The sequence below is a fragment of the Centruroides sculpturatus genome, unplaced genomic scaffold, assembly GCF_000671375.1.
Source record: "Centruroides sculpturatus isolate CEXI.00-Female unplaced genomic scaffold, Cexi_2.0 scaffold343, whole genome shotgun sequence".
Classification (NCBI taxonomy): Eukaryota; Metazoa; Arthropoda; class Arachnida; order Scorpiones; family Buthidae; genus Centruroides; species Centruroides sculpturatus.
In genome coordinates, this window is record NW_019384530.1 from 474,900 (window position 1) to 492,937 (window position 18,038).

At 30.9% G+C, this 18,038-nt stretch overlaps 1 protein-coding gene across 1 annotated transcript in view; it reads left to right on the forward strand.

Moving 5' to 3' along the window:
• Nucleotides 1-7,498: 7,498 nt before the first annotated feature.
• LOC111623006 (protein fem-1 homolog A-like) overlaps nucleotides 7,499-18,038 on the forward strand; it is a 48,017-nt gene continuing 37,477 nt past the window's right edge. Inside the window, exons 1-3 of the mRNA XM_023365485.1 lie at nucleotides 7,499-7,523; nucleotides 10,654-10,727; nucleotides 16,998-17,331. Coding sequence (XP_023221253.1) covers nucleotides 7,499-7,523; nucleotides 10,654-10,727; nucleotides 16,998-17,331 — 433 coding nt within the window. The remainder of the gene's footprint in view (nucleotides 7,524-10,653; nucleotides 10,728-16,997; nucleotides 17,332-18,038) is intronic.

Consider the following 18,038-nt stretch of genomic DNA (forward strand, 5'->3'; position numbering starts at 1 on the left):
GTGTTAAAAAGGAATTGACTCAACATGGGAAAACTTATGTGGCATGGACACGGGAAGGATTGACTGATTAAGAGCTCTTTTTTGATTCAATAAGCAAGAAACAATACATTGATACACAAAATATAATTAAAATATAAAAGGGAATAAATGTAAAACCATAGCAATCTTTCAAAAATTGGATGTAAATATAAAGTAAACATTTGTAAGAAAAACAAAAAGTTTAGCAGACATGAAAACTTTAATGACTAACAAATGTTTTTGATCATATTTGAAGGTTGTCCTCAGGTTTGTCCACAAAGCATAAAATTGTTTAAAATACAGACATAAAATACAGTAAGACTCTGCTTAATGCGGGGGAATGCATTTCTAGATGACAAAATGCTAAGTGAAACAGCATTAAACGAGGTCATTTTAACATAGAGTAAATAAGGATTGAGGAACACACAACCAAAAATAAAAAAAATTTTTACTTTAATTTTAAGTTATTTTTATATTAATTTGTATAATAATTTATGTTAAATAACACAAACTTATGCACACAGAAATATATAATAATATATTAATTAGTTCATTTTTTCTATATTAATAGTTCATTTTTTGTGACGAAGGTCCTGACTTTTCTGAAATTCTTGCTTTTTTTTGCAATAAAGTCGTGAAGTTTCACTTGTCGCTTTTTTCTTTCCTTAAGCAAATGTTGGTAGCAGAAGATCGCATCCAAAATGCTTCGTTTTGCTTTTGCACTCATTTCAAAATCTAGATCATTTGCTACAGTTTGATCAACGATTTCAGTTATCGTTAACCAAACTTTTACTAAGGAAATCTGTAGAGAAATTTTTTGGGTTTTTCGTTTTCAAAATCACTATTTTCCAGTTCTACATGGATTCTTTGTTCTGCGTTCTTGAAGGTTGTCGTCGATAAGACCAGAAACCTGCGGTAACGCCTCAATATCCTGTTCGTCTACATCTCCTAGTCCTGCTGTATCGATTAGGTTGAGTTTGATCAACCTATCGATACAGCGATAGGCTCTTCTTGTTGAGCATTCTTGGATACCTTCAGCCATAACTTCTTCCACACTTCGTTCATGCATTCATCAGTTAATTCTTGCCAAGCGAAGTCAATATTGCCTATGGCATCGATGATGTTATATTTTTTCCAAAATTGCATCAAGATTTAAAGAAAGTGCACCTTTTTGCCACCTTTTTCTGATTGATTTGTGTTCATAAATAATCTTATTATAATCGAATCAATGAAATGCCACGATAATTTAAATCAGCATAAGTTTTGAGTTTTTTTTTTTTAGGCTTTGAGCAGATGGTGTTATATCAAAACAGCATTAAGCAGGATCTTACTGTATTAAAAACATAAATACAAAAAATTAAGATTTAAATTAATTGATACAAGACATAGATATATAATAATAATAATTGTTTTTCAAGAATTTTGATAATTATCATAATTGTGTGATAAGTATTAAATATAAAAGAAATTTTGGTTTATTGATTGAAGATAATTCTCTGTTATCATTACCTAAATATGCTTTTTGAAACATAAGTGAAAAAATGTACAAATCGGTTTATTTTAAGTAATGATTTAATGGTAGTCTTTATTATTGAGATAATGATTTAGGTAGGAAGAATGTAAGAATTACAGGAATAGAGAATGTTATGATAAAGTTTAGTTGGTACTTTTTAGTTAACGGGACACCAGCCAATATGTACAGCAATGGGCAAGATTAATCTCTGAATGAGGGGTTTCACACCACCCCCAGAATTGTTGACCCTTTGCAAGATATTCATCTCCAAACATGTTTTTACATACTACTGCCTTTTCTACACGCATAGATGTGTGCCTCTGTGCTCACTATCACTTGCTCCTCAGTGTCCAAGTGGAGATGAGCTCCCACATCCCCTAAAACTATATAACATCAAGTATGCCATGAACAGTCAAGTGAGCTACTTGAAGCTGGCACAGTTTGTGTGAACTAAATTGTTAAATACGATAGTCTTCTAGTCAAAAAGAACCATTTAGTTTAAGGAATAATGATATAGACTCTAGAATCTAAAATATTTCATGATCTTACCAATTTTGTAAGTTTTTTTTATGTACCATACTAGACCAAATATCCAGCTTCCAGAAAACTAGTTGGTTTTGAATTTGACTGGCTGTAGTTCACCATATGGCTTTTTTGTTTGGTTTCTGTGGCATGTGTGCAACATAACACTAGTTTCAGTCTGACTATATACAGTGTGTTAAAAACAGTTTCATTCTTTACACTCCATTGTTTATTTTATATATTAAGTACCGTATTTTAGACTATAAGACACACCTTAATTTTTAAGCAATTTAAAAAAAAAAAAAACATTTTTACTATTTTTACTGCCTAAATTCAGTCCTTTTATATGGACTGAATCAAACGCTGATCCACCAATCAACATTTAGTAGTGCTATCAAACGTCCGCTGATCGTACGATGGTCGCATGATGATCGCTGGCCAATCCGCGGTTGTGGATTCAGAACCACTGGTCATCTCATGATCCGAGTTTCTATGGCGACAACCGTTGCTCGTTTGAAAAGAGAAAAAGTGCGGGAATCGTACGTCCAGACGATTCTATCCCAACACCCTGCAAATCATGTTCATCGCATTAGTGCACTACTGCTGCCAGTCAAATTTAGTGTTGCCAGATAGAGATAGGTTTCCTTCAGCATCAAATGTATGGCCATTTTTAAGACGTGGGAATTTTAAATTGAACACTGGACATTTTTATATTAATTTCGAGTATAAGACACACCTGAATTTTGGAGGCAATTATTCGAAAAAAAAAGTGCGTCTTATAGTTTGTAAAATACAGTATATATTTAGCCTGCATCCAGAAAACTGGAAAATGCATAAATTAAAATCACTTCTGGTCCCAAGCTTGTAGAACTGTGTTGTTTTAATAAGACAATATTGAATTATATTTTAAAACATTACAAAATATGTTGCATGTTTTAACTTATTACAGTAAACTCTTGATTAGTTAAACTTCCTTAATTCTTGTCAACTCAAATTTTATTTTTTGTTTCAACTTAACTTCCGTGTTGTGGCGTTACCAATGGTGATTTTTAGAGTATAAATGAGTTCACAAGCGCTTTTAATAGCATAAAGTTACCATCGTCAGGTGAATATCGAATACAGCTGTTTTCAAATTCTGAGCTTTCGAACAACTTATGAAATTATACAAAGCACGTGGATGGAATACCAACATGAATTTGAAATAGAATAAGAATTCAAAAATTTTTTAACAACAATATGAGTGATGTAATATCCCCAAATATGTGTAGAGAGCAATAATGATGATCTAGAGATGTGGATTAGATTGCTTGAATATTGTTGTCTATATTTGTGGGATTTCAAGAGTTGTTGTGTTGCATGGTGTTAAAGCTGATATGTAGAGGTTCTCCCAAATAATTCTTTCTGATTGTTGCACCATTTGAGTAACTTTGTTTGGGCCCAGAGCGACTGATAATCTTGATCAAACACTTTTTTTTTGCCAATTCCATTGACAGTCTACTGCAGGCATGGCCAACATATGGCCCATCTAATGAATTTACGTGGCCCACAACCAATCTTTCAATATTAGTGCTGAAGTCCGAATAGCTCGATGAAAAATTCTGACGCCTAAAAAGAAAAAAAAAATTTAACAACTCACCATGCATTTAGAGTTAACCCTCCATTACAAATCTCATAAGTACAGCGCAGTGTGTTCATAAAGCATGATAATCTGAAAAATGTATCTGTAATCTCTATCTACAATTAGTCTCTACAGGGTGACACCACAATGAGATCTCGCACCACCTCAAAATCTTCCTAGGGCAGCCTTTGGTTCGGCCTGTGGAAAAAGTTTTCTTTCCAATTCGGCCTGGGGGCAAAAACTGTTGGCCACTCCTGGTCTACTGTTTCTGATGTCCTCCTGATGTTCTAGGACAGGGCTTCTTAAACTATGGGTCGCGACCCCATTTGGGGTCGCTTAGCGAAATCTGGGGTTGCGAAATTTTAAATGCAAAATATTGAAAATAATTTGTGAGAGTTTGAAAATGGTGCGGTTTGTGTCATAGGTTTCGTGAGTTGCGCTTTGTGTCACTTCTGGTGCAGGGAGACAATGATTCAGCAACACTGTAGTGTGAACTAGTGTAGTGTTGTCGCTTTTCAGTGTATTCAGTTATCTCTGTTCCATTGTAACACAAGAGTGAACTGCAGTAATACACCATTATTGTTTTTGCAAATTTGTATACATCTTTATTTTATATTTATTNCGCGAAAAAAATTACAATCATAAATGGGGTCGTGAATAAAAAAAGTTTAAGAAGCCCTGTTCTAGGATGCGAGAAATTAACATTAAAATAAAACCATTCATTCTAAAAAGATGTACTATTTTTAGAAAGACAGGGCCTAAAAACAGTATTGGAGGATATGCTATTTTTGATAAGAATGTGATGTTTTCATAATGCTGCTGAATGTTCAGGCAGAGAGTGATTGGGGAAATGTGCTGTTCTTAGTGACTGCCAAAATGTGCAATTAGCTTTCCATTTGTGTGAACAGCATTAAGAACTGGTTAGTGGATGAACATGCATTCATTGTAAAGGCATTTATTTAATGCAAATTGATAATCTAAGTTCAGAGAACATTTGGCACACTTTAAATGTTACACATGTATAAAATCCTTTCCATAACACTATTCTGAAGTAGTTGGGAGAAGGTTTCATGATCCTAGCAATGTTTGAGATCAATTTACTGGTTCTTCATCAACATTACTGTCATTGACTTATCAGGAATAATTTCTCTCTTTTAAATGAAGATATTACAATAGGATGAATCAGCCTAAAATATGAATTGATTGCATGTGTCAGTCTGTATGCAGAAAATTAACATACATTGAATAAAAATCAACTTTATTAATTTGTAATGAAATTTTGTAATATATAGGTATTCCTCATACAACACAATAGTTATGTTTCAAAACGTGCTGTGTTATGCAAATCCATTCTAACCAAAAAAAAGGGCTAGTGCAATATTTTTCTTAGTAATGAAAAAGAATACTATTCATTTTCATTTCTAAGAGAAATATATTTATTAAAGCAATCAATAATTAAGTAACAATCACAATTAAAAGTACTATATTAAGTGTTAATATTAATTTTAGTTAAACAAGGCATTTTCTTTTTACAAAGTATTGTCATCTGAGCTTTTTTGTTGATCTTGATCCAAAATATTAGAAACATCTTCATTTTTCTTATTTTTATCATAAAAAATTTTTAATGGATGACAAAATAAAAATATGTTATTTATTGCAAATTTTTTCTAGTAGGTCACATTTGTTCAGTCAAATACCAAGTGATTTTTTTTCCAGAATTTGTGTGTTTGAATACTGAATTGTTCAAGTTGGAAACAGTTTGAGTATCAAGATACTGCTGTATTTTGTTTATTTTTACAAATGATTACTTACCTACAGTTAAAAGGAAATATAATAACACTTACCTAAAAATGTTTAAATAAACTTCAGTAAATATGAAGATTAATCTATAAAAACAAAACATAGTGACAGTCTTAAGGGCTAAAGTTTCAAAGCAGCAACAATAATATTTGGTTGATAAGAAAGCTAGGTCAAGGAAGAAATAAATTGCACTATCAGTTTTTATTAAAGTAAACCCGACAAAAGCTACAAAATAAATTGAAAATTTCAATATTCTAAAATCTGTGGGCAATTTTGAGATAACATACATGCTTACTTCAAGAAGAAAACATCAAAGAATGGAGTTTGCACTTAAAAACAGTGAAATTTTGTATAGAGGATTTCTCCAATTTTCAAACCATGTTAGTGCAAAACTGTATTGAGAAGTGCCATGTTGTATGAGGGATACCTGTATAAATAAATATTAAAATTTGAAAAGTACTTTATTATTCAATACAGTGTCATTAATGCAAAGATCAACAAATCTCAGAAATATAATAATAATTTCATGATAGGAATTTTATAATTCTTCTTCAATATACTGAAATTAGAAGTTGGATTAAAATTAATCAAGATCATAAAATAATTATTTTTGTAGAATTCTCTAATAAAAGTAATACTAGATGAATGCTAAAAATGAAATAACAGAAGTTAGATTTAAAAGTAATTTGAACCAAATGCTGTCTATTTGTTGCTTGTTTCTGAACCAATACAGTATTTCTATTCTATTATCAGTTTACAATTTTTTAAATCATAATATAGTTTAGTCAGCATTTTTGTAATTAGCACTCAAAATGTTATTAGTTAAATTTGAAAAATGAATTGTTCACTTACTATTGTGAAATATAGCAATAAAATTTTTTTTCCTACATTAATATACTTTCTACATATAGTTCATACTTGTTTTCATTGAAATAAGTAAACTGAATTATAAATGTCATATTTTTTTATGATAAATGCAATGGTATATATTTTTGTGATTTGCATTTCTCAAGTCTTATTAAAAAATCAACAACAATTGTCCATATCTGAATGGGATTCAAATTGATCTGTCAAAGAAGGAACATTACCTTAGGTGTTAGGCACCATTTCTTATTAAATTTAATTTAATTATAATTATTAAATTTAATAAGAGATTGTGCCTAATGCCAATCTTTAGGCCAAATTACTTAGCATTTAATTATATAATAGTAGCAGTAATATAGCCTGATCTAATACAGCAATTGCTTGGCTTTAATATAATAATATGTTTGTGAATAAGGTGTTTGAGTGTTAATTATTTTCCTGTTGAGAGTGATTTTGGTTATAAAGAGTGTCCCAAAATTTACACAAGAAGTAATTTTGATAGACAACACAGGTTTATAATTAAAAATTGTAAATTTTTTATTGATTTATAAAGTATACAATATAGGGTTATGTATGGAATAGCCAGTGGTGATATTCGAAATATTTAACAAAGGGTTCGCTAACAGAAAATTTTTCCTTAACAATTTTTTTTCGCTCAAATGGTGCATTAGCAACATTGACAGAAACGCAAAAACATTCCTTAAGATACCCATTTAAATAAAAAAGATGTGTTTGCAAAATTAAGTCAGTTAAAATTTAACATTGTTTATGCCAGAACTATATTTTTTTTTATAAATAATAAAAAAGTGTGTTTAAAATGGTTTATTTTGGTACATATTTTAATATTTTTCATTCAAAATATTTTATAAACATAAAAATTGGCTTTTTTTTAATCAGAAAAAGTCATACGGAAAGCAGTTAAACAAGAAAAATTTTTCTAAATCATTTATTTTATTATAATAATAGACAGATGTCATCGTCTCTCGAAATACAATATCTTTCTTATTTCGGTGTTGATAGCCCGACACGTGTTCCGCAGCCATCTTGTATTTTCTCGCGCGCGTGGGATTGTGGGATCTCTCTTATGACTGGATCTATAGTTTTGAGCACTCTCTCGAGTCGATTGCAATTGAACCTTGTTTCAGTCGATATTGAAACGGTCAATGGAGGTTGCACCAGGGGAACAAGGTATAAGGCTCTAGTTTAGTAGTGTTACAGAGTATAATACGTGTATTTTAATATGTTTTTTAAAAGAAACAAAACCACTGAGAAATGTTACATGTGTTTAACAACGGGTTCGGAAAACTTTGAAAATGTTAACAACGGGTTCGGCCGAACCTGTGCGAACCCGCTGAATATCACCACTGGGAATAGCATATCGGGTAAATGGCCTCCACAGCTTTGCTGGCGCATATGCACTCGTTTGTTGAAATTTTCCGTGACTGTTTTGCATAAATGTGGCTGAATTTTGTTGATACAGCACTCAATTTCCTCCTTCAATGCGTGGGTGGTCGTGGGCTTGTTGGCATAAACCTTAGACTTCCAAAAAAAAAAAAAAACCCCAAAGAAAAAAGTTCAACAACATTAAATCGTATGATCTGGGCAGTCAATTCTGATCACCAAAATGGGAAATTACACGACTAGGAAATTACTCATGCAGTAATTGAATTGTTTCTCAGGCTATATGGCATGTGGCACTGTCTTGTTGAAACCATGTGTTGTCCACATTCATATCTTGAGTTTAGGCACAAAGAAACTGGATTATCATGTTGCGATAGTGAGCACCATTAACTGTTATTGCCCGATCAGCCACATTTTTGGTGATGCCTTCAGCTCAAAATCTGCATGAAACAGTGGCATGTTGTGGATGCATTTGTTTCTCAACAATCACTTGTGGATTTTCTGAACCCCAAATGTGAAAATTTTGTCAATTAATCAAGCTATCAAGATGTAAATGAGCTTCATCGCTGAAGATGATTTTGTTCAAAAAATCAGCATCCACTTGTTATTGTTCCATAATCCATTCAACAAACTCTCTTTGCCGTATGTGGTCAGTACGCTTCAGTTCATGAGTCAGTTAAACTTTGTAAACATGAAGATGCAAATTTTTTGTGAGAATACACTGTAGAGCAGGGGTGGCCAACATGAGGCCCGCGGGCCGCATGCGGCCCGCCGGGGGTCGTGTTGCGGCCCGCAGAGCTAGGTCAAATGAACATAAATGTTAACTTTATTGTTCATATCACCAAATGAACATTAGAAGAGTTAAGAAGGTTTGGAAGAGTTCTATGAAACGTATTTGGACAAGGATAAATATCCTGCGTTTTACAAACATGCTCTATCGATGGTTTCGCTATGTGGAAACACTTATGCATGTGAACAACTTTTTAGTCGCATGAAGTACATGTACATCAAATCACAAGTCAGAACACGAATTACTGATGTTCATTTGGAAAACTGTTTGCGTGTAGCGACATCAGTCGAGATCAATTTTGATGCACTTAGTTCTGTAAAACAAATATGTCTCACTTTTAAATATTTTTAAATTGTCTAATAAATATGTTTGATTCTCGGTTATGTTTTATTTTCTTCAAAAAAATAAATATACCTATTTTTTGTGTTTTTTTACATTAAACCAGGCAAGTGTTTGACCACGATCTCAGCTACTGGAAAGCAACGATGTGGTTGAAGCTGTAGCACGCTTGCTTGTTTACTTTAATTAACAAAAAAAATATTAGGTGAGTGAGTGGCCTGGCAGGAAATATTATTTCTAAAGTTTGGCCCGCCTGCTAAAAAGGTTGGCTACCCCTGCTGTAGAAAGCTTCTTGAAATGTTTAATTCTTGACCACGGTGCTGAATTGATGTCCCTGGACTCTCAGCAACACACTCACGAACTGCTTCAATGTTTTGTGTTGAACAACTTGAAGGATGGCCAGAGTGTTTAAGATCACTAATTGATCCAGTCTCCTTAAATTTTTAATTAATCTCTTTCCAGTTGATGAAGTTAAATCACTATTTCAACCATATTTTGTACGAAAATTGTGAAAACTGCTGAAAATTGTGAATAGCTGCCAAACCTTCATTATTTTTAAAATATTTCTCAACAACGAAAATGCGTTGTTCTTTCGTGTAGCACTCCATTTTTAATAACCCTGAACTGTCAGCTATTACGTTGTCTTTTTTTTTTTTGTTGGCAACACCTTACCACACAAATGATGCAAAATTCAAATCTTGCGTGAATTTTGGGACACCCTTTAAACGTTCATTTAGAATATCTAATTTTCGAAATAGACCATAAACAACTACTATACTCTTTATTTGGAATTATAATTTAGAATACTTTTGCTGAAGCCTATGATATCAATAACAAATAAATATTTCTGTAATGTATTTTTATTTTTCAAACTTACCTTATAACATAAAATACGGCTTAAAAAATCAATTGAAATGTCAAAAAATGCATAAACACAGAAATAGTGTGTGTATATATATATATACACACACTATTTCTGTGTTTATGCATTTTTTGACATTTCAATTGATTTTTTAAGCCGTATTTTATGTTATAAGGTAAGTTTGAAAAATAAAAATACATTACAGAAATATTTATTTGTTATTGATATCATAGGCTTCAGCAAAAGTATTCTAAATTATAATTCCAAATAAAGAGTATAGTAGTTGTTTATGGTCTATTTCGAAAATTAGATATTCTAAATGAACGTTTAAAGGGTGTCCCAAAATTCACGCAAGATTTGAATTTTGCATCATTTGTGTGGTAAGGTGTTGCCAACAAAAAAAAAAAGACAACGTAATAGCTGACAGTTCAGGGTTATTAAAAATGGAGTGCTACACGAAAGAACAACGCATTTTCGTTGTTGAGAAATATTTTAAAAATAATGAAGGTTTGGCAGCTATTCACAATTTTCAGCAGTTTTCACAATTTTCGTACAAAATATGGTTGAAATAGTGATTTAACTTCATCAACTGGAAAGAGATTAATTAAAAATTTAAGGAGACTGGATCAATTAGTGATCTTAAACACTCTGGCCATCCTTCAAGTTGTTCAACACAAAACATTGAAGCAGTTCGTGAGTGTGTTGCTGAGAGTCCAGGGACATCAATTCAGCACCGTGGTCAAGAATTAAACATTTCAAGAAGCTCTCTACAGCAGGGGTAGCCAACCTTTTTAGCAGGCGGGCCAAACTTTAGAAATAATATTTCCTGCCAGGCCACTCACTCACCTAATATTTTTTTTGTTAATTAAAGTAAACAAGCAAGCGTGCTACAGCTTCAACCACATCGTTGCTTTCCAGTAGCTGAGATCGTGGTCAAACACTTGCCTGGTTTAATGTAAAAAAAACACAAAAAANAAAATGTAATGCTGATATTGAACAAGTAAGAAAGCAAAGATTTTAAAAGCTTTGTTAATTTAATGAATTATATTTTTAACATCTAAACTATATAAAATTTAGACTAAAAAAATTAAATATCAAGAATGATTACAGTCAATATAGTTCATAGACAAAAAAATTTTTTTTTAATAATAAAATATGATGAAAGGATTTAAATATATATCATTCATTATTATTAAGTTTTTACAAGTTCAATTTATTTCATAAAATGATTTATAGTTTTAAGTTTATAAAAATATTTATATTATGTCTTTAGCTTTAAATTTACTGAATCCAAATTAGAATTTAGAAATTTTCATTCTAATTTTTAAAAATAATTTATTTCAAATTCATATTTTACATTTATTTACTGCATAGCACTTTATAGTGAAATAGTCTAGAACCTTTAATAATGTCAATAGAATAATAAATACATTAAAATAATATGAAAAACTGTAAAATTCTATATACAATATTTTAACTTTCCAACAAAATATGAGTCAGAAGTTTTAGATCAGGTGTTTTTTTTTTAATCATATGACATCTTCATAAAAGTATTTTTTTGTTAACACCTTATCAAAAAATATAAACTATTTAATTTTAATGAATTATAAGAAAGAACATTTAGTAATAGCTAATTCATTAAAAAAATGTAAATATCTTTTAAATTTTACTCAAGAATAGAAGATGAATTATTCAATTACTCAATTAAAATATATGTTGTCATTTTGTAACACTTATTAAGTATTTTTAATTTTAGATATGCAGTAAAACTTCTCTAACTCAAAACTTTATTGGGCAGGAAAAAATTCAAATTAGAGAACAATAGAATAAAAAAATGCTGATTCTGAATACATTTGTATTTTTACCTCTCTTGCATTATATAAAGAATATTTGATTTTTTTAATTTTTTGTTTTAAACAGCCTGTAATGCCTTTCAGCAAAATGTTCAATATAACTAATGGAGTCAAACAGTTTTACAGATACATCTTGTTGAGATAAAGTGAGAGAACTGCTTGCTTTGAACTAGAATGTTGTCTGAAAATTGGTGTTGGAGTGTGGATACCACTAACTTTCTGAAAATTTCATAGAAATTCAATAATTATGATCACTTTGGATAAAATAAATATTAAAATTTGAATTGGAGAAGTTGAAAGTAACATAAATCAGTGTTAGGGACCACGATAAACTTCAACTTGGAAAAAATTTGAGTTAAGAAATTCAAGTTGGAGACATTAAATCCGTATGCTATTTGTTTGAGACCTACCAAGTGCTTCATTTTCTTTCAGTTAAAGAAATATTTGAATTAGAATTTTACTCTATCTGATTATCTGATCAATTATGAAATACAGCCGATTCTGCTTAATTGGGACACATTGGGGTGAATCCATTTTGGCCCAATTAAACAAACTAATAATAAATTCTAAAATAAAATATGTAATATGTAGGTAAATAAATAAGTAGGTAAAAAATAATAATTAGGTACCTATTTTAATGCTTTATTTAACAAAAATACAGAAAATATTTATACTATAAATTTGCCAGACTCATGATGATATATAACTGCCAGACTGATTTGCATTGTGCTAGTGTTGTTAAATACAGTATTACTAGTGATGTACACAAGGGTTGACCGTTTGATTCGTTCCTGATGAATGATTTTTCTTTACTCCCTTTTGGTTAGAACATGTTCTAACTCAAGAGGGAGAAAGGAAAGGGTTAGTCTAAAAGTTACCTTATGGTCTTCCTTTGAGCATAGTTTCCTTTACTTGAGATTGGCCACTTCAGCAGGAGCGTCCATAGAATCCGCCAGTTCCAGATTCTGGTCAATGATTGGATGGCTGCTGTTTGAATCTAGACATAATCATGCACAAAATACCTTCCAAGGAAACTTTAGCTGTCTTTGAACTCAAGAGACCTCAAAAAATTGTCCAGGAATCTTTGTCCATTCACTTATAAGTGGATTGTCCAGTCCAATCCAGAGCAGGATCAGTAGCTTACATTCAGGTCTGCCTCAGACAGGATTCCTGTGTGATACATCCTGCTATGGACCCCCTCCAGAAAAACTGAACTGCCCGAGCAAGAGACAAAATTACTTTGTCTCTGCCGGCCATTAGACCTACACGAAATTAGTGTATGTAGTGTCTACATATTTTCAGAAGTTCCCTAAAAGATATCAAAAATTGCTAAATTCCTTTTCTGCTACTGTCCCAATTAAGCAAGAAGTTGTCCCAATTAAATAATTAAATTATGTAATAATTTATTAATTTGGTTTCCGTTCTTTGAGATTTGGACCAATAAAGCAGGTGGCCCAATTAAACAGAATTGACTATTCAGATGTTTAAATATGAAAATTTAGAATAATTCTTGTAGATATTTATATAAATTTATTATATTTCACTGTATTTTACTTCAAGGAAACATTTCATTTGTATAGTTTCCAAATAAAATATTACGTTTGATTTTATGCACATTGTCCAGATTTTTTTTGTTTTCACTTAGGTTTTTTAGTCTGCTATCAAATCAAAATGATAGTCATACCATTTACATAAAATTAAGTATGCATTAGTCAAATTTTTATTAAAAAAGTAATACTAAAAAAATGAAATAAAAATGAAAGTTTCATTTTTATTATGAAAGTAAATAATAGAGTTCTTTTTGTTCAATATTCACAATTGAAATCCTGTTTCATCTGTTCATTTAATTACAGTATTATCCAGCAATGTTGTTTAAAGATCTTAAGAAATAGTATATAATAAGAATATTGTATAATTAAAAGAAATTAAAATTTAAAAAGTAACTATCTGACAAAAGCAGTTATATATATACTCTCATTCACACAAATGAAGTACAAATGCCTTCAGTTTTTCTTTATAGGTTTTTGAAGAATGGTGTAAAATGACAGCTGTTCCATAGGATACTCAAAATTTACATATTTTCAATACATGAATTTTGGAAACTGAAAAAATTTTTTACAAATGTTTTAGTATTGTAAAATCAATTCAACTAATTTGTTGAACAAGAAAAATATTGATAAAATATCTGATTCATTAACACATATTTAAACCTTTCAATTTACTAGTCTGTAATATAATGATTTTTTAATGTATACATAACAACCATATTCTAATTTAGAATCTTATAGTGATTTCAAGATTATTCAGAAATGATACTAAGTTGTCAGCATACTGTATCAAATAATACAAAAATACTGTTGTTTTAAGGCAATCAAAAGTTGTATTTAAAATGAAATACTTTCAACCTAATTTTAGGCTATCTTCAGCATTAAATAAACTTTACAAACAACAAGGGATCCTATTTTGTTTGTAAAGTTTGTTTGATATTGAAGATAGCAAAAATATTTTATTCTATACTCTTTGACAAAAAATTGACATACCCCAAAAATAATCCAATTGCAATCAAATGTCATATTCAAATATCTTTTGCCCAAATACTCAAATGATAAAAAATTTAACATTTATTGAATAAATGATCTGAGCCCATTAGAAGTGCCCATCATGATGGTGTACATAAAGAATGATTCTTGTTTTAGGGAACTGAACTGCCAGTGGAGTTTGATTATGCTAATCTTCATTGATTGTGAACAAGCCTTGCCATTGAATTCATGTCCACTGCAACCACATGATAGAGTTTGAAAGAGGACATGTCATTAACTAAAAGATGGTGGATGGACAAATCAAAATATCGCCCAACATTTGGGTCGGAGTGATGTGGCAATTGGATAACAATGGCACAAATGGGTCTTGAACAACAAAGTCCAGAGAAAAGCAGACAGTGGTTGACCTAGAAGGACAACAGAATGGGAAGACAGAATGATTGTTCAAGCAGCTGTAACAGCACCAAAGTGACCACCATTTCATTTGATAGCTGGACCTCATTACTGATAGTTCATGGCATCCTCACAGCATAACAATATGTTGACACATTCTGAGATCTGTTAAGATACCATTCCTTTTGCAGCACTCGGCATACCTTTCAACAAGATGATGCCCGGCCACACATGTTATGCCTCTCATGTGAATGTCTTCATGGTTACAACATCCTTTCTTAGCCAGCCAGATCACCAGATCTCTCTCCAATTTAGCACATTTGGACCCTGATGGGGTGTCACCTATGACCATCTGGGAATGTTGATGACTTAGCCCACCAATTGAACACTGTTTGGAAGAAATCAAGAAATCCCACAGGACACCATCTGTCAACTTTATGAATCAATGCCAAGCTGGATAACAGCTTATATTCAGGCAAGAGGTGGAACAATGTCTTATTCACTTCCTCACTTTGTCTATATCTTTCCCTGGAATAAATCATTTAACTGTTTTGAAATTGTAATAATTTTATTTTTTTTTTTGTGCATATACAATAAATGTACCAAATTTTGTTCCAAATTTGGATGATTCCTTCTTACATGGAAACTGTTGGAGTGTCTTTTAATAAATATTAATAAAATTTAGTTAATAATTATGTTAAAAGTATACAAACTCTATATTAAATTTGTAATATTCACTAAAGGTGTTAATCAGAGTTAATAGCAATCACATATCATACTACAGTTTATGTGTGTTTATATTAAGTAAATTGGACCAGTACCAGGTGAGAAGTAACTTTTATACTACAGTAGAGCGTCGTTTATCCGAAAGTTGGTTATCTGAAGTGTCAGTTATCCAAAAGAATTCCAGTTGGCAAATTTAAATTTTCACTAGTTCTGTGGCGTTGCAATCTTTGGCTATGTCTTGGTCTACTCCAATATTTTTTTTTGTTGGTGTGTTTTTTAGCTGGCAGCACTGGCACTTTTGTGTGGTGTTTTTCTGAGGACTGTGTGTCGTGCTGAATCGAACGTTTTTGATACTAGATTAACGTCTAAAGTATTATTATTTTTTTTTGTTTTTATATTTTTCAATATATTTATTTTGTTTGTACAAAATAAAGAAATAATTTTTAACGATACAATAGCCATGATTATTATTTTAAAAAGTTTACATTAGGCTTAACATCGATGAAAATTCAAAGCAAAGCGACACGCAATGGAGAAAAATTTTAGCATGGGATAGGTTAATATATTTTTTCGTACATAATTGGTTATCCGAACAACCCAGTCCCCAATTGATTTGGATAAATGACGCTCTACTGTATTTTATATTAGTTTAACACAAATATGCAAATTTTTAAAAATGAAAGGGTCATGGAGGAAGATGACAATATTACATTTATGGAGTAGAGTAAGGAATAAACTCAAATAAGTGTTATATGAAAGATTAGATTGCAGTGGTTGGCAACACAACGTTTGACCATCGTCTCCAACCTACGTGATGTCGACTGTAGTTAACTCCACTTTTTAGGTGGATGTGCTTCTGTCCGGTTGCTCACCTCACCGCACGCTCCAACCACTGTTTCCACGGTTGATGTAATTGTAACTCTAGTATATAGTTCTGTAAAATAAACTTGTGACAATGACCATTGGACTCCATCGTCTGTCCTGGAATCATTCATTCAACATGACAACAACACTATTCATAGATGTAATCAGATTGATTGACATAACTAATTTCCTTCTCAAGAGGTACGCCTTAGTAGCCTCCTTACTGGTGAGACAGACGTGACCTCCACGACGTAGTAATCTGGACTAGGTGGCACGCTGGTCAAGCAGCCGAACTAATTGTTAGTTCGGTTGCTTGACCAGCATGGAGAGACTGGGTTTTGAAATGGTTAGCATCACTGGGATCAACATGCTAAGATTCAAAATGTTAGAATCTTAGCGTTCCATATTTAGAGCTTAAGTGATCCAAGAACCCAAAGCAGATCTTGGTTAAGATCGAAAATGTTTGTTCGTTTGTGTATCGTATCTTACAAGAGATTAAAGGTTTAGCAGTGATATTTACACGTACCGGTAATTAGTCTAGAAGTTTGTATTACTAAAAGACAAATAAAATTATATTAAGAGTAACACAGCTGGATCAGAGTTCAATAACAAAATAATTATATCTTTCAGTACTTTTATAGCACAAATATTCTTTTTGACAAATGTTTTCAGCTTTCTTTATAAACCGAAAACATTTGTCAGAAAGAAGTTGTGCTAGAAAAGTATCAAAAGGTGTAGTTATTTCAAAATTACATTTTAATCAGTTTTGATAAAATTATGTGTTTAAATGATTTTAATTTTCAAATACTTGAATTTGTTTAAAGGAAAAAATAAATTTTTTTTCTTAACTTTTTATGAAAATTTTTTATTTAAAACACATTTTCAATAATTTAGGTTGGCTCTGTGACATTTGATGGTGAAACAATTGAAGGAGCACCACCATTGTGGTGTGCTGCTGCAGCTGGACATTTGAGTGTTGTTAAATCCTTAGTTAGTAATGGTGCATCAGTAAATAGTACTACTAAAACCAATTCTACACCATTAAGAGCTGCTTGTTTTGATGGCCATTATGAAATTGTAAAATATCTTATTGAACATGATGCTGATATTGAAATAGCAAATCGTCATGGTCATACTTGTCTAATGATTGCTTGCTATAAAGGACATCTTCAGATAGCAGAATATCTCCTTGAACATGGTGCTGATGTTAATAGGAAAAGTGTTAAAGGTAATGATATTTTAATTTTCTAACATTATTAAAATTATTAATTAATAATTATAATAAAACTTTTCAAAATTTTTTATAAATATTAAATTTTCATTTAGTATGAAATTTTAAATTTATTTTATAATTCGTAAAATTTATAGAATTTTATTTTACTTCAGAATTTTTTAAAATTGAATATAAAGCAATTTTACATATATTGAAAAAGTTAAGTGAATTAAACTGTTTGTTATTCTGTACTAATAAAAATATATAACATTCAGAATATCAATTTTTTTAAAAAAGTTTTAACATTATCAGGAAAACTTTTGATAAATTGCAGAATTATTTGAAAATTCTAGAATTTTTGAACAGATTAAAATAAAATCAGCCTTACAGAATATTTGAAGAAGCATCTGACAAACTTATATAGCCATCTGTACAATTATATGCTATTATTTATGGCTTTTTTCCAAAAAAGAAGTAGAAAAATGAATTACAATAACATTACTATATCATGTGTATATAATGTGTGTGTGTGTATATATATTTTACATGATGTATAAAACCATTAAAAGAACTTCAAAGATATTACCATGCAAGAACTAAATATTTTAAATGTCTATTTATATTGTATTAACTTATAATATTTATTCTTAAGAGGTCTTATATCAACTGATCAAGTTCTTTTATTAATTACTTTTGTATCATCTAAACATAGACCTAGGTTT